We start from the raw sequence: 21487 nt of genomic DNA, 5'->3' as shown, positions 1-21487 counted from the left end.
TAAAATTAAAATGAAGAAAAAATAAATAATAAAAAGAGAAATATTGTGTCCAATCCTTTCGGCCAAATAAATAAGGGATTGGAGTGAAGGATTTTGAATATGCATGCATTATCCTGAGAAGAACATTCTGGAAAGAAGGCAGGAGAGTATGTAGAAACTACAAATCAATATCCCTCAGTCCTACATATTGAGATTCAGCATCCCAGTCTGAAGTATATTATTAAAAAGAAAAAATATGGCCATATTATTCCTAACTCCTCTCATCAAGAGATGACACTTCTCTAGCCCTTGTATATGCTCTTGATCATGTGGCTTGTTTTGGTCAATGAACTATTATCAAACTGGATGCAAATAAAGGCTTGTAAAGTGCTTGCTCACCGGGGCTTCCTGTTGCTTTGCTGCATCTTATAACATTGAGAACATAATTAAAAAGCTAAGCTAGCCTGCTAGAGGATGAGAGACAAGCTGTGTCTGCTAAAGCACCCTGGACTAAACAGCACACCATATAAACATGTGAGGCCAAGATTGACTTCTAGTCCCAAATAAGCCATCAGCTGACCAGAAAGAGTACCAAAACCAGTTCAAACCAAAAGAACTGCCCAGCTGCTCCACAGAACCAGAAGAAAAACATTATGTTAAGCCACCAAATTGTGTCATGATGTAATATGTAGCAAAAGTGAATTAATACATATTACCATCTCCATAGGACTATTTCAGCCCTCTTTCTCTCTAAGCCCAAGTGGTTTGAATAAAGGAAGAAAATGAATGACAAATACAATCCTTTAGATATAGGACTGAGATGATAGGGAATATAAGAGTTGGCAAGCACCAGGTTTCATCTGGAAGAGGATAGAGAGGAGGATAGAAAAGGGAAGGCAGGGGGATGAAAGAGAAAATACAAAGAATATTATTGAGTCCTTACCATAAGTTAGGCTCTGTTTACGCACTTTACCTGTGTTATCTCATTTAACTCCCATAACAAACTTCAAATATAGCCATTGAGACCTAAAGAGATTGCATAACTTATTTAAGTCACACATTTAACATATGTTAGACCCAATGTTTTCACTGGGGCAATTTGACTTCATAGCTTATGTCCTTAACTAATAACCTCTACTATAACTCAACAGCTTATGTCCTTAACTAATAACTTCTATTGCTATAAAAAAAAATTGTTAGAACAATGCCTATGACCTTGGTTTTGGATGAGGAAGGAGCTTTTAAATTTGCCAACCTGGCCGGGATACTTGGGACTGACAGAGGAAAGAAGACGCTCCTATTAATATACATAATTGAGGAAAATTATGTCCCTCAAATAATCCCAAAGTGGTACGTTCCTGAACAAACAATTTGAGAGATTCTCTGGATTAAGTTGGGTAGTTTTGCTTGATGACAAACATGGTCACTTTTTGGCAAATTCTTTTTAATTATACAATAATGATAGAATTGAGTTTATATTATGATTAATACTATAAAATTGATATTAGCATTGACATTATTATCAAGTTTACCTTAAGTTAGGCAAGATTATAGCACTTAAATATATTTATTCTTCATCACACATCTCTAAAGGTGCAATGACACATTCCCCGTTGTACTAGGCTTAATACTTCAATGACGAAATAATCTGTACACCAAACCCCCAGGACACAAGTTTACTTAGGTTACAAACTTGCACATGCACCCTTGAACTTAAAATAAAAGTTCAAAAAAATACATTACCCATTTTATAGATAGCAAAACTAAGCTACCATAGAGAGAAGTTGAGTAACTTAACAAAAGAGTGAGCATGGATAAATGAAGAAGCAATGCTTCCCACCTAGCAAACAGATTTATTAGCCTGGATACTTAACCACTATCTTATTCCCTTCAACTGCTGGATTGATAACTTCATTTTCTCCTCCCAGTCCTAATGACTTCTCCATCCCTAAAGAAAACCAAAGCCTGAGGGGTAAATCAACCCAATACTATCCTACATTTAAAATCTGTTCCGATATCTAGAGTCTTCCCTACTTCCTTTAATACGGTACTACAAACCCGGAGATGACCATTTGCTATGAGCGAACAGTTAGCAGCAACTTGCACCTGAAAAGCTAGCATTCATGTTTTCTGCTTACGTTCTTTCTATACTTTGTCTGTAGTTGTCTACAGTAAGAGTTACTGTTACAGCTTTGGAGAGGGTGGTTTATAAAGAGTGACAAGGGCAAGACGTAGGTACAGGAGCCTCTTATCTACTCTTATTTTTTAGCTTAGGACTGGGAGGCTGTTAATCACACTGACATCCTAAAGGAATGCCTGGCTAAAATCTATTCCTCCATTCTCAATCCACATGTTCTTTCTAAGTAGACTAGAATGAACAAGGGCAGGAAAGATGAAAGGAAGAGGTGGTAGGAGAAAATTAGTAGAATGGTTGCAGAACAAAGTAAAAATCAGGGAGAAATTCCCAAGTCAAGTCTACTGCTACCTATGTCGCAGGGGTAGCCAGAGAGTCACAAGGATTAGAATAAAACTGACATGGGCTATACACAGAATTACATCCATTTTGTCCCTGCATCACTTATCTCCTCGGACATGGAAGGACATGGACCCCAATTCTTCCCTGTAGGAAATCACGCTTTGGATGCTGATTCCCTCCCCAGGAATCTGGAGCATCCCTTTCACTTTCCCATATTTTAGTTTTCACTTTCCTTCACTGTATTTCTCTTTGCTAAGAACATTGATCTCCAGCTTAGAGCACCTGCATGCCTATCTAAAGTGGGGGATCTAGATAGGAACTTGCCACATGAATGTATTCCCAGACAGGCTTATCGGTCTTACTGCTGCAACCTGTGTGATATTTGGGAGCCCCTTAACCACCTCTGTACCTAAATTTCACTGCCCACTTTAGGCTCTTATCACCTCTTCTCTTCCATGGGTGTTATCTAACTCAATAATAGCTTCTCTCCCACTATCTCCACTTCACCCTACACAAGGGAATGGCTATCGATCTTTATGGAGCTCTCGCTCTATGTCATAGGCAATAGAGACAGATGGATATATATGAAGCACAATCTTGATATAAAATCTAAAGTCTTTAGTAAGCATATGCCTGCTTCATTATGAGGGCCGTTGCTTAGCCATTGATCAATCAATCTACCATGCCTCAACCAAGGGCAAGAAGAAGGTCAATGAACAAACATATTGGCTATGCAATGCAGAAACATAACTGTACCTAGAAGTAACACACAGACCATAATTACCAACTATTTTGTTGTGGGAAGGGGAAGGGTAACAGACAAAAAATTAAATAAATAATTTTAAATGAAGCTGTGATTCAAAGCCCCCATTAAGGGCTGTATTAACCAGAACATACACTATGTCTCCATCACTTTCTTAAGATTGTAGGTAAATTATTTGCTAAGAGATATAGTACTATTATTTTTATTTCCATTCTCACTGTACCCACAATTTTAAAGAGTAATCATTTCCATTCACAGATGAGGAAACTGTGAGTAAAAGAGAAATAATGTACCCAAGGTTATATGACCAAAATGTGGCAAGGACTCCAACTCCATCCAAATCCAGAACACAAGATTCCTCTAAACAATGAACTGCCTATAAAGTTATATATTTTTCTAAGTAGCCTGGGTTGGACAAAGCAATTATTCTGGCAACTGGGCCCCATGCCAGGAAAAAACAATCCTTAAGTGCTATAAAACTAGTGTTTTCCCTGGCAGATTTAACCATCATTAGCGAAAAGCTTCATTTGCAATAATGTGTGCAGCCTGCTGTAGTGGGCCAGAGCAATGCATTATCACTAACTCAAAGAGATTAATTTAATGGGCAATTATATGCTTCCTGCTTTGAAATACTTTCAAGTAACCAATAGTCGTGTACTTTCTGCAAATGCCATGCCAATTGCCTGCTCCCAGGTACAGAGTGTCAGAGAGTTTTGCAACTTTCTATTCCACACCATCATGTTCTCTGTGAAAGACACTTTAAAATGAGCATTCAGTGCATCTAAAATGCCCCTGCAGAGACTCTGTTCTAAGCAAATTGATTCCCACAATCTCAGTATTCTTTATTGTCCCATGGCTATAATCAGCATGGGAAAATTAAAAAAAGAGACCAAACAAACCAATAATGCCTCATCTTTCTTTGCCTCCCTTTCCACTATTGTCAAATTTTAATGTTCGTGTGTGTGTGTGTTTGTGTGTGTGTGTGTGCATGGTGAGATGGTGAGGGAAACAAGGAAGAAGTTATGAGAAGTAAATTCCTGAAACTCTCCCTTGAGATTCTAATTTAATAGGTCTCAAATGAAGTCTTGACTATTTCTTGTTTGTTTGTTTTAGACAATTTTCTAGGCAATTCTAATCAATGGTCTGCTTTGAAAAACAGTCTCCCAAAATGTACTATGCTGTGTTCTCTATTCTATGTTTTTCAGTTTCCTAATCTATAAAATGGGACTAGGATTCTGGTTTTAAAAGATCCAAAGCTCTGCTATGTTTATTAGCCAATATTCTTACTCTCCATAATAAAATGCATGCTTTTTCATTCCTTCACCTCACCCTTGTCCTTGCCCTAGCTTTCTCCTTTGCACAGAAAAATGGTTTCATTCACTTGATTCAAGAAATGATGTAGCAGTATCAGAAGCTCAAATTAAGCAAGAAGATAAAGAGGAAAGAAGATTGAAGTGAGGTTTCTGTGGAAGGTGTTTAAGGACATATATTCTGCAGTTAAACAAAGACCTGATCCTGTACCTCCACTCTCATCCTTGCCCTCTGTGAAATTTTGACAAGTTACTTAACCTGTATCTGAGTTTCTTTGCCTGGAAAATGCTTATAATAATAGTAGTCACTTTTCAGCAAATGTTATGAGAATTAAATGCATTGAAGGGCTTTTTTCAGTTTACTTTCTCATTGTTTTCATTATTCAGCTAAATTTTACCTTAAATCTTCATCAGCATGGTAAACAGCAGCTACGCACTGTAGTTTCAGGGAATGGGGTTGCTACTAGCAGAGATACTTAGCAGAGATATACCATACAAGCCTAATCTCTTGTTAGCACATGGACGTCTACCTGCCAGCTCATGTGATAAGATGTGCCAGTTGATCAGGATGACATATTAGATCTACTACCACTGAAATACTTGGGTAACAAACACAGTGAAGCATCTCAGCCTCGGTTAAGTGAATCTGACACAAGAGGATAAAGAATGACATCTCCATCCTCATTAAGAGATAACGGATGGACTTCACTAAAAATCTACTTTTTAGCCTTATTTCATTTGTTTAAATCTTTTATCTGATGAGATAGCACTCTGAGAGTCATTTTAAATTGTTCTCCCTGGAATGACTTTTTCTTTATCATTATTAGAACCTCCCCCTATGGGGTTCTGTTATTCTGAATGGTTTTAAATATTCATCTCAGACGAATTCTATAAATCTCCTTTTAATTTTTTTCCCCAAGACATAGTCTGTGGCTTTGGAAGATAAACATCATGTGATGGGCTAAATAATCAAACCAAGTCAAAACAAGTTTCTAAGCTATGTTCATAGTAATTTCAGTTTTTTAAAATTTCTCTGTGATCTTATGATTTCCACTTCCCTTTATGATTGAGAACAAAGATGGTTTAATTGTACACTTAAAGTTTTCAAATTTATGCCACCCCAGCTAGTATTTTACAGCTAAAATTTAAAGCTCTCTTTTGTATTCTCATCCTTGTTTGTTCTAAGAAAGAAATCTGCAAAAATTCAAACAAAGTCAGACGAATTTTTAAGTTTACAGTCTAATATTTCTTAAGATGTTTAATGTGAATTAAGCTTGTTTCTTGGCCAAAATGCACCTGTGTACTTTGTTTAGTTTTCAATCTTTGACAAAAAAAAAAAAAAAGTGAGACAACTCCCATCAACTCCCATTCACTGATTTGAACGGAATCAATGTATGATTGGGCACATATTTTAAATTCTGTATGGTTCATGAGCAAGCTGAGGCTGAACATATGAGCACAGGTACAATGTGTTCATTCTCCATATGAAGCCAACTATAAACCTGAATCTGGGACATGACTGAATCATTTCTCCAAAAACATTTAGAAAATTTTATCTGGTCTACTTTTGATATTTTCAGTGATTTGGTTATACTGTGTTTATAATAATAATATTAATACCACTTAAAAATCTTAACTAGTTATTTTGCTAAAATACATAAAGTCTTGATTTTTCATATGTATTTTGAAGTAATTTTTAATATCATCATATCCTCATTGAAGGAGGTCAGTAGTTGCATTTATTTTCACACCATCAATGTGGAATTGCTTGAATTCTCAACACTCATCGTCTTCTTCCTTACCTCTGTGCCTTTCTTTATGGATATATCAACAGGTTCCAATTTACCCTTTGATATGCAGGTACTCCCAGGTGCCACCGGAAAGAAAACTCCAAGAGGAGCAGGATTTATGCCTACTTTACTCTCTGCTATATCCTCAGTCACTAGATGAGTGCTTAGCAATAGGAAAGACTTAATAAATAATTATTGAATGAATGGGCAAATGAACATCTTCCCTGACTTAGCTTGGTAGCCTTGTCACCCTGCAGCTAACAGCTCAGTGCCCTGGAGCAGCTATTTTTGTATCTGTTTTTCTTACTTGTGTGGGATTTCTCAAAAATGAGTCTTTTGTTTCTGGATTGTCCTGAAATGTTTCCCAAGCAAAGCTCTGTGTATTCATTGCTTTGAGTACATTTTGCTGATAACTCATAAACTTTGATGGATATTTAAGTAAAGGAATCGATCTAATTTTAAAAAGGTGGCATAGGCCTTGGTTGTGGATCATGTTTGTAATCCCAGCAGGAGGATCAGTGGAGGTGAGGAGTTCAAGACTAGCCTGGGCAACATGGTGAGACCCTGTTTCTAAAAAAAAACTATAATTAGCCAAGCATGATGGCTTGTGCCTGTAGGCCCAGATGCTACGGAGTCTAAAGCAGGAGGATCACTTGAGCCCAGGAGATAGAGGGTGGAGTGAGCTATATAGTGCCTGGGCAACAGAGAGAGATCTATCTCAAAGGTAACATGAATTAAGTTTAACTCTACTAGATTGTTTTCAGTATATGTGAAAATTCTTATAAAGTAATTATTGACTATCCACATTAAAGAAGACTGGGTTTTTTTGAGCTTTTTATAAAGCCTTAAGTCATCTAAATAGATACAGCTTTTCTGAGAGGCTTAAGGTGATAATCAGGCTTCAACATGGTAAATTATTAAAAACATTATGTCTACATCTTTCTCAATGAGGTTAACACTTCTAATAAACCAAAATCACCAAATGGCAGGCTTTATTTGCCTCTTCTCTTCACGTTACAAGGGGAAACTGCCATGATGGTAAGACACTAGGAAAGAAAACAGTACTCCTAAGGCAGGAAAAACAGCAAAGTTTTCAAAGCTCTGTTTCTGTCCAGAGCCAGAGTTTGGTAGTGTTGAAACTACGTATCAACTTGACTGCATGTTCTCTGCCTGCACTCAAGGCTGCTATAAGAAACAAACATTCTTCACTCTTGAATCTTCACTCTTTCACACAAGCGTTCCTTTTATAAGGCTTGGTAGAGGACATTTTCCTCACATCACAAAACCAGAAAAAACATTGCTCCTCCTGAACACCTGGATTACTCTTTTTTAAATACAAACAAAGTAATCATTTTTCACAGAGATATTTCCCGTTTTCACATTAGCTGCCAGACAGTGAGTGAATTTTAGGGCATATTTCCTATAATTATCATCTATATTTCTCTATATAGTATGTGTGCCCATGAATCTTTCTTAACATTGATTTTTATTTTCTTATTCAAATTCCCTTTACCCCAACTCTCTTGGAATTTATTGTCTCCTTTGAATTTGTGCACAACTTCGAAGTCCTTTATAGAAAGAAGATATTCAGATAATAAGCAACATGTATTTTGCTAGGAAATAAAGTGAACATCATGTCCCTTTTCCATTTTTTTGTATAATAAAAGTTGATAAAGTAGATGCAGGCTCTCAAAGACAGTTGGGCACCAAATTTCACCATATAGCTATTGTTTAGAGACTCCATCATAGTTTTATCAAGTGCAAAGAAGAAAAAAAAGTAAATAAAAAGATTAACAAGTTATTTTAACAACCCTAGACTCTCCTCCCCTATAATAAAATAGCTCAAATGTTTTCACAAAATATATGAAAAAAATTACATTGAATTTATATTGATATAATTTTAAACAGTCCATGATTACTGTGTAAAATACATTAGACTCTAAAAAAAACAAAAAGTTATCTATAATCTCTCCTACCCAAAATAATGTATATTGATAAAGCTTCTGTCTATATTTTCCACATGTATGTGTGCATGTGTATAATTTAAATATGTAATTGTTTCTATATTGTATGTACCATACTATATGTATATGTGTGCCCAATTATTTAAATTATGGTGTACAGTTCTTGAATTTTTTTGACCTACTGTTTTATACTAAATCTTTTCCTCTTACTTTAAAATGCAAAACATTGTTTTTAATGGCTGAATAATGGGTATAAGAATGTTTCCTTCTCACATATCCTGAAACATTTCAGTAATTTACCACAGTGTAAGTTATTTTGTGTTGAGATGATACATTCAAAGGCTCCTTGGGAACAATCAAATAAGTTCCAATGCCAAGGTATCTAACAGAAACTGGGGCTGCTTATCACACTATTAATAGGCATAAATTGAACTCAGTCACACAAGGAAGAAATGAACAAACCCAGGCACTTACTAATTTCAGTAGCAATGATTGTTATGTTGTGCCATACACTTAATTCTCTGTCAAGTGGTGTTGCCAGCGTTATCTTCCCATCGTCTGCATTAATGTTGAACTGCCTCTCCAGGTCGGTGTGCCGGTCGATGGAAAACCTACAAAACAGACACATCTGTAATCTACTTCAATGTTTATATGATCCATACATTCCACAGCAGACCTTTAGCAATCCTTGGAGAGCCATATTTGTGAAGTCAAATGAATTGGGAAACTCAGTGGCATCATAATTTATAAAACAAAATGACTGAATGAGGCACAAGAAACTTAGTAATTATTGCCCAAGGAGCAATTAGCTACATATGCAACATGTAGGTCACAAACTGCCATCAGTTTCAATAGATAGCATCTTCAAAAATGGATGCTGATGAAGAGTTAATTGGACAATCCATCACATTTATTGGACAGCTTATGATAATTAGCAGTTGCCACAAAATATCATATAAAACAATGAATTCAAGCCCAAAGCAGGATGGCACTAGGCAGCATGTTACGTATGTCCATTCAAATAAAATATGTATTTTGTTAAACTTTCATTTGACTGTACTGCATTTATGGGATTTCATTTTGTTGTTGGTGGTGGTCGTTTGTTTTGTTTTATTTTCTTTTAAGTAAAGTGTGTATTTAGGTTTTCTATTAGTCTCAGTCCATAGAAATTGGATAGTTGTTGATTCTATGGTTGTTTTTAAATAGTTGTTTATTCTATAGTTAATGTTTTTTAAAAGTTAGAATCGAGAATCGATATTTTAACATATTTAAACACTACAGTCTACTAAATTAAGAATTTCAAAGGGACATATTAGTAGTGCTTTTATCAAGCAAACTCGTTCAGATAAGAAAATACGTGAGATGTGTGGTGTCTAGAGCAAACTGCTTCTCAGGACCACTAAGTATCAGGGTAGTATCAAGACAAAGAAAAGAAATTATTCTCATGACATTTATTAATATCTTTTTTATACACCAAGATTCGTTTCCCGGCTATGGAATGCTGGACCCAATAATCTTTAAGTTTTAAAGACTACAAGGCGGACTATTGGCCCGTAAGTAAGCAGTGATGCACTAAAACAGGATAGGATGGACACCCAAAGAAGGATGTATGCAATTGCATTTCAGGAAAAAAGACTGAAGAAGGCCTTCATGATTGAGGTGATGGCTTAGGAAGTGCACACGAAATCTCTCTATTCATCGATACTCATTAAACTCAAAGCTGAAGCATGGTCCATGCTAGTTAGTACTGAGCACATTTCTTATACAGGTTCTTTATAGATGCTTATTATATGACAAAGAATAAGACTATGCCATTAAAAAAAATAAATTCTCCATAATCCTCCAACTATAATTTTACACTGTTAATATTTTAGTAGAGTTCATTGAAAACATTATGTATGTATGTATGTATATGAATATGCATCTACCAATTTGTACCTATACTTACCTATGAAGATAGCTAGATAAATAACTATACAGCAAGTTACTAGTTAGATAACTAGATAGGTATAGATAGATATATTAATAGATTTTTCCGTCTTGTTTTAGCTATTTCTTTTTCATTAGTGAAGGTATGCATATCATTTATACTAGATTCAAAAGTCATCGTAAAAAGACCTTCTTGCTAAATCCTGCCCACCAAAGATAAGCATAATTAAAATATTTGCAATAATAGTTAAAATGACTTAATTTTTGGCAATTGTTTATTCAGAAATCATTTGAAAAAATATATTATAAAATGAAATAATAACTTCCCATTTAGTAATGACTTCACTACAAATAAAAACTAAGACACTGACTTGTACCTATACACTAGGCATTTACAAATCACTCCCATCCCCAATCCCCAGGATAATTGGAGAAATTCAGAGAGAATTTAAGAGCTGAGAGACAGGTGAGTTAACAGTGCTCTCAACAAAATCCTGAACATGAGGATGTGTTTATTGCAAAGTGTTTAAATGTGTTGTATTATGGAAAGAAGACCAAAAGCCATTTTCCTGGGGAATAATGATGGGTGATTCAACCAATGATATTCCAAGTTTAACTGTAAAATAACTAAACAGACATGTGTTTTGCTTCAGATATCATGTATACTCTGGCTCTTAAAAGAGCTAAAAAATGTCCAGAGGATTAATTATCACTTTTTGCATTATATTCATAAATAAACTTTGCAGGCATTTCTGGTTCTAGTAATTTTATTATCTCACTGCTGATATTTCACACATCCGTGCACCAACCAATTTCCTAGGGGCCACAGTAAACAAGAATCAGTCTAATCACTGATACTCATGAATCCCAAATCAGAAACACATTCTATGGCTATTTGGTGGCTGTCCAGTAATTGCCTAGAATTTCTAGCCCCAAAGAAGCATTGGGAGCAAAAACGGGGTATTTGGAAGTTGGCATTAAAAAAATGTTGTTGTGGCCGGGCGCGGTGGCTCACGCTTGTAATCCCAGCACTTTGGGAGGCCGAGGCGGGCAGATCACGAGGTCAGGAGATCGAGACCACGGTGAAACCCCGTCTCTACTAAAAAATACAAAAAATTAGCCAGGCGTGGTGGCGGGCGCCTGTAGTCCCAGCTACTCGGAGAGGCTGAGGCAGGAGAATGGCGGGAACCCGGAAGGCGGAGCTTGCAGTGAGCCGAGATTGCGCCACTGCACTCCAGCCTGGGCGACAGAGCGAGACCCCGTCTCAAAAAAAAAAAAAAAAGTTGTTGTTTGTGAATCCCTTAGTCAAATATGTGTCATGCAGAACTCAAATTTGGAGCAAATTATATCTCTATTACTTATGCATAGCTGTTTCTAGGATAATTAGTAAATTCACTGAGCCTCAATTTATTTGCTGGTGAAATAGGAATTATTTATATCCCAGGAACAGTTGTGAAGACTAAAAACAAAGCTTAAATCAATCTCTGGCACTTAGTATGTACTAAAAATAGGCTCATCATCATCATCGTCATCTTCATCTCTCATTAAATGATATATTAATACACTTCCCTATTTAGAAGGTAGTGAAGAATGCCCCTTCCTTAGCAATTTATAAATGGCAGAAAACTTTAAAAAATGTCTGTTATTTAACTCCCATAACTCTAACAAAGGCAGAGATATTTTTCTCATTTTCTAAAGTTCCAGATCATGACAGACTTTATGGGGTGAGTCATAGGAATTTATAAAATAGTCTATAAATACAGCTCTTTAGTGAGATCAGAGGTAGGAATGTCATAATATTACCAGATTACACAATAGAAGGAACTTGATGGGAAAAAAATGACTTAGTTTAAAATTCACTTTAAAGTCTACCTCAACTATTTTGGAAAACTCCTGCTGCTTCTATAGAAATTTCACACATTTTATTGCCTAGTAGACTTTATGATAACAGCTCCCAAGAATGACTAAACAGCACAAAAATTCTGACTCAACGTTGTGGTCAACAAGCATGCATGAAACACCAAATTTGTACCAAGCACAGTGCTAGATCCCTTTTCCTTCTCCCACCCTTCTTTTCTTGGTTTCTTATATAATGAATAACAGAAAAATAAAACTCTTAGAGACTAGGACATTTTAGGTAACACAACTGTTAAACAGCGGAACCAGAATGAATACTCACTTCTGAGTCACTGTGAAGTTCATGCATAAACCAAACACATAAAGGGCTTAGCTTATTCATGCATAAAATGGGGATAGTAATAGTCCCTGGCTAACAAGATTGCTGTGAAGATCACATGAGATGATAGGTGTGGCACACTTCACCAACACGTGTGTGCTGACCGCTGCGTGTAACACAGTGTGAAGGGCCCTCATATCATTTGTATCATAGTGACATCCTTGAATGCCTACACATGCACTCAATTTTCTGAACCCCAAACTGGGACACAACATTCTATGATTTGAATGTTTGTGTGATTCCCAAAATACATATGTTGAAATCCTAACTCCCAAGTTGATCTCATTAGAAGGTGGGGCTTTCAGGAGGTGATCAGGATGTGAAGCCCTCACAAATGAAATTAGTTCCCTTATAAAAAAGACCCCAGGGATCTAGCAAGCCCCCTTCCTCCATTGTGAGGACACAGTAAGAAGCTGACTGTGTGCAACCCAGAAGACGGCCCTTATCAGAATCCCATCACACTGGCATGCTAATCTTGGACTTCCCAACCTTCAGAATTTCGATTAATTCATTTCTTTTTTTTAACTTTAAGTTCAGAGTTACATGTGCAGGATGTGCAGGTTTGTTACATAGGTAAATGTGTGTCATGGGGGTTTGTTGTACAGATTATTTCATCACCCAGGTCTTAAGCCTAGTATCCATTAGTTTTTTTTTCTGATCCTCTCCCTCCTCCCTCCCTCTACCCTCTAGCAGGCCCCAGTGTTCCCCTTTATGTGTCCATATGTCTCATCATTTAGTTCCCTCTTATAAGTGAGAACATGTGGTATTTGGATTTATGTTCCTGAATTAGTTTGCTAAGGATAATGGCCTCCAGCTCCACCCATGCCCCTGCAAAGGACATGATCTCATTCTTTTTTATGGCTGCATAGTATTCCATGGTATATGTGTGCCACATTTTCCTTATCCAGTCTATTGCTGATGGGCATTTCAGTTGATTCCATGTCTTTGGTATTGTGAATAGTGCTGCAATTAACCTATGCATGCCTGTGTCTTTATAACAGAATGATTTATATTCCTTTGGGTATATACCCAGTAATGGAATTGCTGGGTCAAATGATATTTCTGTCTCTAGGCAACTGAGGAATCACCACACTGCCTTCCACAATGGTTGAACAAATTCATATTCCCACCAACAGAAGAAATGAATTTTTTATATGTTTTATAAGCCATCCAGTCTATTTTGTGTTTTGCATTTTGTACAGAGGCAAAAATGGACTACAAAACAGAATATAACAAGTGATTATTTTTCTCATTTTGGAATATACTGATTTGAGCATATCTTAGACACCTAAATATTAAAATGCAATACCTAAGTAAAGATGATTTATTGAATAAGATGATAAGAATTTAGACCTTCCCTGAAAGCCAGAGAATAAAAGCTTCCATCTCCCAAGTTCTTTACAGGCCTATGAATAAACTTTAAATCCACCTTCATTTTCTCACAAACTCTGCTCTGCTGCTTGAAGACATGACCTGGATTTCTTTGTGTTTCTTTAGGCTGCCAGGAGAGTCTTAGTCCATAGGCCGCTCATATACTCATAATCTCCTCACGAAAAACATGGGTCCTCAGAGTCTGTTATCCTGAGTTCTCATCTTAGTCTCATTATTGGCGTATATGTGATTTAGTTATGTTATTACTGTTCCCTGATCTGTAAAATGGGGATTATAACATGATTTACGAACTTTAAATGAGGTAATGCTTATAAAATACTTATTAAGGGTCTGACACGAAAACAAAAGCTCTGTAAACATGTATTTTAAAAGCTTTAGTGTTCGCATTATTTATAAGGAAAAGACAGTAAGATGATTCTCTTACTTTTTCTATTGATGATTCTCTTACTTTTTCTAAGGTCCAAGGTAGTTTTCCTCTCACTCTTTACTTCTCTGTCCTTAAAGAAGTTCATCTGGGTCTTAATGTTAGTGTCCTGCGTGTACACAGGAAAATAGAGGAATTTGGTTTAAGTGATGAAAGATGAAGCTGGGAAGGGAGAATGAATAGGAACCAATCTCTGCATTTCTGGTACCAGTATTTTTTTTCCACCAACTTTTCTAACCAAAATCTCTGTCCTTGAACTGATCATTGAAGATTCAAAGGTTTATTAGGTTGATTTTTGTATTCATATTGAGTAGCCTATAAGCCTTTAATCTTAGTTATAAGATTAATCACAAAATCAGAAAGGATGCCATTTTTGGAATGCTCTCAGCAAATGCTGTCCCAATCGCCCTCCTCCCCACCCCCACACCACAGCTATGCCAACCCCATCTCTAGCTGCAAAGATTCAGTGTGCTTTTTTCTGGTCCTCACAGCTGCCACCATACACTCCACCATTTTAATTCCTCCCCTCTCTTGCCACTCATTTCACTGTGTGATAAAACTGCAGCATCAATAAAGGACAACACTTCATTACAAAACTCTGATACAGGCCCTTTCTTTAAGCCAAAACAGAGAAAATACTTCAAAAAAAAAAAAAGAGTGGGTTAAAAATAACAACTCTGGGGTAAAGACTTAAATTTCAGAATTCAAAGTATCTGTATCATGTAATTTCTCAGGCATCATGATTTGAGGTAGAAATCTCAGAAGTAGACCCTCAAGCCACTTTGTTTTTCTGTGATTCTCAGCATCCTTCTGAGTGGCACCACATAAAATAGAATAAAAACAACCTGAGAAGCCAGAGAGTCTTCAGTGGAATCTCACCTGGGTGAATAACATTGAAACTCTCAGGTTGGTGCAAAAGTAATTATGGTTTTTGCCATCTCTTAATCTCAGATGTTCATCTATAAATAGGAGAAAATGTCTATTTCACAAGGATTGCTTTGCAGTAAATGAGTTGATAAATGATTCACATTTAGATACAAAAATAAATAAATATAAATGATGAGCCAATTCTTTAATCTGTAAGAGTTCTCTTAAAGCCCAAATTGACTGTGGAGATGAATATCCAAAAATGAAAAGAAATAAATAAGAACTATTAGTCACATGTTTTAGTAGCTTCGGGAAAGACAGAATTCTTTAGGTGACACTCAAAAAGTATTTCCAAACTCTTTGTGGTGTTTGTCTATACCAGGGTTTACTATTTTCAAAATATCAGCTACTATAGGTATCTCCATAGAGCATAGACTTCAAGCAAAGAGATGAGAAGCTATATTATGTTTCCTTGCTCACATCTTACCTACAGGAGCCTTTTATACCTGGCCCTAGAGTTTGCTGATTGACCCTTTCTTAAGAATTTTCTCTCCTATTTTTGTATAAAAATTTGCCTGACCTTTGCTCTTTAAGCACAAGGAAAGAATGTTTGGTTCATATAGCATCACATAGATTGTTGAAGTTACTCAAAAAAGGCTTTCTGGAAGGATGTGTGAACATTTATTAAGCATGGAATATTATTTTGTGTGAAATATAGTACTAAAAATGTGAGGAAAGGGAATAGATGGGAGAGAAAAAGAGAAACAAAAAGGGAATAGATAAGAGAAAAAGAGAAAGAAAAAAATTAATTTGGATTCTACTTTTCATATTGAAAAGGCTAATGAGTTTTATTTTAGGTTAAAAAAATCTAGTAGTTTTATCTTTAGAATTGAAGTTTCTGTTCTAATTTCTTGAGAATTGTGCATATATTGGATTTGCTGCTCATTTGCAGAATTATTTGAAATGCTTTAGACAGAAGAGCTAGTTTTGAGAAGAATAGCATGCACATTGGAGAGTCATCTTCCTGCCATAGTAAGAAGAAACTTCTCATTAACACAATGGGAAGTGGCATGTGAGAAAATGGGCTCCTTGGGTCATGTTAATACCAATTCTAATGATGGAAGTTTTAGAAATAGACAGTCCCTTTCTACTGCAATAGATATAGTTTAGAAACTGCATTGTCCTTGATAACTAATATTCACAAGAGGCTTATTTAAACTTTCTCATTTTTAATCCAACAAGTATCCTGATTGGCTTCTAATACCACCGTTCCTCTAATCTACAGTAGTATTTCTTGGAAATAAATGCTAAGGAACTGATCCTTTTACTTTGCGGAATTAAGGATACAAATTCAAGAAAATTCCTAATGGCTTAGCACCTTGTTCAAAGACGATAATTTAATACACAACACACTAACCACAGACACAAGCCGATGTCACCAGTTCATTCAATTCAGAGTAGCTTGCAGAGATCAAAAGTAAATTTAAGAAAATACACTGGTGTAGTGGTTGAGAATAGGTCAAAATGGCCAACTGAATATTATTGCATTGGGGAAATAACATACTTCTGCATTGCTGCTACTGTTGATATTAAATAGAAACTTTCACCAGAGTAATATGTTTCCTCAGTTAACACAGCCCAGCTGCATACATTTCATACTGATATTTGGCACAAAAATTCCACCTCTTTGTGCGTGTGTGTGTGGACTTAACGTTAGATTTTTTGTTGCTAACATATATTTATTTAAAGCATCTCCTACCTCCTTTCCCTCAACCCATACTCAATGCTACATATCCACACAAAGCCTCCATCTCCTATTCTATTTTGTTTTTTTGTAATAAAGAACATCAATCTGTGACAATATACATGCAGAACACTTTCACGATTTTCAGAACAAAGTTTTGAATGTCATGGATCTTTCATTTTTACTCCCTGTGACTCCAGTACAACACGAACAAACTGCAAGTAAGTCTGGAATGTACACAGCAGCCATACAGATTACCATAACAGATAAATGAATAATAGGTGAAAAAAGTTATTCTGAACTGCATTCTTTCTACTGCAATTTGTGCAGAACATCTGATGATTTTTCCAGGAAGTAACTCTTTTATTCATAACTTCTGTGCTATGCCACTTTATATATCTGCACTTCAATTACCTCATCTAAAAAATGAGAACAACAGGATTGCCTTAAAGGGTTAAGGTATGCCCCAAATGAGAGTATGCAATCAAGATTTCCTTGTACTTTAAAACATGGCATCATGGTGAGTGTTTATCATTACTTGTAGATGACACTGCCAAATATCCAGATTTTTTTAAAGCAACAACAAACATATTTGAAAGATTCTGGTGTGTGGGCTCTACATGGAGTGAGCCATAATTTTGTGATATTTCTATTTGCTATTTGCACCAATAGGGTGAAGCAAATTCACTCAACACGATCAATGTATCTTTACATTATTTACGGTAAATATAGAAGTCTCAGATTCCAAATCTATGTCAATTCATTTCAGGTCTCATTTCTTCAGTGTGTTTGTGTTGTTTTATAGTTTGTTTCACAAACACTTTTAGAAAATAACATAATAAAACCATAATCACATGTATAATTTTATGTAACACTGGAACAGAAAAAAGAAAATGCTCCAGAGTAAATCCCACATTCAGTTTGACTCATGATCAATTCTTCAATGTTTACATAATACTTTTGAAAAGTTTGAACTTTTTTTCCCGTGGAACCGGGAAAATAATAGTGCATTATGAGAATTCTAAATGTGATGATGTGGTAACAAAAAATGGAAAAATGAAATGCAGTTTTACACATTGTGAAAGGATTACACTGCAAATTTGATTTTTTATTTAATGTCAACAAAGTTTTAGTGACTGCCCCTTAGTGCCGAGTATCATAAAACTATCATGCTTGTATGTGTGCATAATATTAAGAGGAGTGATATGATATAAACTCAGGACTGATGTGATCTAAACCACAGCCGAATTGCATAGAACTTTATATGGTAGTAGAAATATGCTCTGTGTTATCCAGTATGGTAACCACTAACTATATGTGGCTATTTCACCCTAGCTATCTAGCTAGTGTAACTGAGAAATTGAAATTTTTACTTTATTTAATTTAAATTAATTTTCTGTAACTTCTAATTTTCTGTAACTTCAATGAGCTATATTTGGCTAGTGGCCACAATATTGAACAGCACAGGTCGAAACTGAGGTAGAAATCATCTTGGCAGCTGTGTGGAGATCAAAGAATAAGAGATGAGCAAATGAGGCTGTTATCACTACTCAAGTTAGAGATGACGGTGTTTGAGCTTAGGAAGTAGAATAAACCAGGCATAGTGATTATTTGAACATGGAAAGCAAAGGAAGTGAAGAGGTCTTGAAGAAACACTCCTATAGTATGTTTCTAAAATGTTCAATTAATCTATATTGCTTTTCAAGTTAAAAACAGTTCTGTCTTGTTTTCTTTTACCCATTTGTATGTAATTATTCAAGTACAACAAATGGATCAGAAATGTTCACATAAATATTAGCAAAAGATGACTAAATATTTCTAGAAACACATGGAATCTGGAAGTTCTGGTGGCTATTTGAGATTTATCTCTTGTGTGTGCTTCTCTATGATGGGAGGTTAGGAGTTATGAGGACAAAATCTCTTACACCAAAGCCCTCATGACGACCTTGATCCTCACTGCTTACCCCCAGGACACAGGAAGCCCAGTCAATTTCTGTGAATGTCCACAGGTCCACATTGACCCAGCAATGCCAGGGGCAATTTACAAGTGAAGAGAATCTTTCCCCTCCCTGAAAGGATATCCTTTTGGAGCTGTTGATAGTGCCTATCATACTTCTTTCCATAGGAAATAGAGTCAAGGTTGACAAACGCTAATAGATAACAGAATAGATAACAGAATGATCAAGCATTAAAAAAGCATCTTACAATGTAACAGTCCAGACCATAGGACCAGATCCAATTCTCATATTTAATAATATATTTAATGCATTTATTGAATCTTTCCTAATTTTTGGCCTTTCTGCTAAGCCCTGTATATTAAGTTTTCATTTAATCTTTCCTATAATCTAGTGGAGTAGCCCATTATAGACTTTCTTGTCTCTCAATGTTTATAGTTGTAAAATGTGGATAACATGCATTTCCCCTGTCATAAAGTTAGTAGGAGAAACATGTATAATATCTTGACCATAGTATCTGTCACATAATAAACTCTTATTAAATGTTGGAAAGTTATGAGGATGGTGATATTTGATTATGTAAGTGGTTTCCATTTTGGTAAAAATTGTTTACAATATAGGAAAAAAACAAATTTGAGGAAAGCATGCACATCAAAATTAATTTTTTTTTTTTTTTTTTGAGACGGAGTCTCGCTCTTTCACCCAGGCTGGAGTGCAGTGGCGCAATCTCGGCTCACTGCAGGCTCTGCCCCCCGGGGTTCACGCCATTCTCCTGCCTCAGTCTCCCGCGTAGCTGGGAGTACAGGCGCCCGCCACCTCGCCCGGCTAATTTTTTGTATTTTTAGTAGAGACGGGGTTTCACCGTGTTAGCCAGGATGGTCTCGATCTCCTGACCTCGTGATCCGCCCGCCTCGGCCTCCCAAAGTGCTGGGATTACAGGCGTGAGCCACCGCACCCGGCCTAAAATTAATTTTAAAAGTAGTGTATAACTATGTCAAAACAGGTTTTGTAAAATGTCATAAATGTGTATATAATTTGAAATTTTAATTGGATATTAAGGTTCATTTACCAAATAATAAGGAGTTTTGGTAAATACTGGGAATGAACTGTTATGCAAGACATGGTCTATTAACTCTTTTTTTTCCCCCCCAAAGACAAGGTCTCCCTCTGTCACCTAGGCTGGAGTTCAGTGGCACGATCCCAGCTCACTGCCACCTTCACTTCGCAGGATCAAGTGATCCTCTTGCCTCAGCCTCCTGGGTAGCTGAGATTACAGGTGTGCATCACCATGCCTGGATATTTCTTTGTATGTTTTATAGATAGGGGGTTTCACCATGTTGCCTAGGCTGGTGGTCTCTCAACCTTAAAACTAGAGATGCATTTATATTCAAATGATGTGCTTGCTTATTTATACACTATAATAATAGGATAAACACACCTTTCCAGTGTTCTGCCAGATGTAATTCATTCTGGGGACAAAAATATTTTTTACCAAAAATGCTCATTCCTAAACACAGTGTCTACCCACACAGTCTCACCTGGTCTTATACAATTAAACAAATGCAAAACGCAAGATCATGTATTTTATGTCCAATAAATGTTAGCCAGAAATGTGTCCTCTTTTGCCATTAAACAGACAATTCTCTTCACTACAGTCTACACCCTGCTCCTCTTCCACACTTGTTCTGTCCAATTTGAGACCCTTGGCTTTGGAAGGGCATTTAGGTCTTTTCCTGTGCTTTGTGCCACTAAATATATTTTCCATGACTTTGACCCTTTTTAAGGACTTTCATAAATTGTATTCTCATTTACTATGAAGGTGTGAACCTCAGTAGATCATCCCAAACTTGATTTGTCCCCTATTGCCTGTTTCAAAGGCACTTCAGCTAGACCCGTCCCATTCTCCAGCAAGCAGACTTCATACTCAAGGGGCAGAGCTAATAAACATTTGATAAATGAATGAAAATAGAAGCTCTCCATTTCCACCGTGCTCTCTTCTTAAAATATGCAATATTACGTTTTCCTCTGCAACATTAAGTCAAATCTGATTGTCCTTTATCAAAAGCAAAGTTGTATAATACATCATGTCAAACCAGAATGTAGAAATATAAGGAAAAATAAAGGTTTAGTTAAAATGACTCCCATAAATATTTGAACATCAGATAAGGATGTCAATCTCCCTTTGTCATGATGCAAAATAGAGGATTTATTTTGCCTTATGAGTATAATAATGTTAGATATCATGGCTCAGCCTACACAAGCATCTTTGTTTCTCTCAGAATATAAGCATTATTATTAAGTTTTGTTCCCTAGAGAATACAGAGGCTTCACCAATCAGAAAAAAAAAGCTAATTTTAAACCCTAGATCAGCACTTTCTTTTATTGTTTCTCTGTCAAGATTCTTGTGCAGTCTCTACCACCTTAGATCACTAGTTTTAAAATATTTTACGAATACATGTAATTTGATTATTATTTACAATTAATAGCCAGGTCTAGTATACCACACTGATAATATTTCAGGCAACTTAACTTGCCACTATGAGGTTTGCATCTCAAAATGTGTAACAAATATATATTTATCTAAGGGAAGACACTGTAGGTTGAGAAGTGTGCCCTGTGCTATCCAATATGGTAACCACTGTGGATTTGGAACCTGGA

The 21487-nt window shown here is 36.1% G+C and overlaps 1 protein-coding gene across 2 annotated transcripts in view; it reads right to left on the bottom strand.

Moving 5' to 3' along the window:
- The window catches only part of CDH8 (cadherin 8), a 378266-nt gene that overhangs the window by 128026 nt on the left and 228753 nt on the right, over window positions 1-21487 (bottom strand). For both annotated transcript variants that reach the window (XM_003263129.4, XM_030795969.1), the window contains exon 8: window positions 8757-8893. In XM_003263129.4, the coding sequence (XP_003263177.1) occupies window positions 8757-8893 (137 nt within the window). The remainder of the gene's footprint in view (window positions 1-8756; window positions 8894-21487) is intronic.

Source organism: Nomascus leucogenys, chromosome 2 (genome assembly GCF_006542625.1).
Source record: "Nomascus leucogenys isolate Asia chromosome 2, Asia_NLE_v1, whole genome shotgun sequence".
Classification (NCBI taxonomy): Eukaryota; Metazoa; Chordata; class Mammalia; order Primates; family Hylobatidae; genus Nomascus; species Nomascus leucogenys.
The sequence above is the reverse complement of the archived record's forward strand: the minus strand, read 5'-3'. Positions and strand labels throughout refer to the sequence as shown.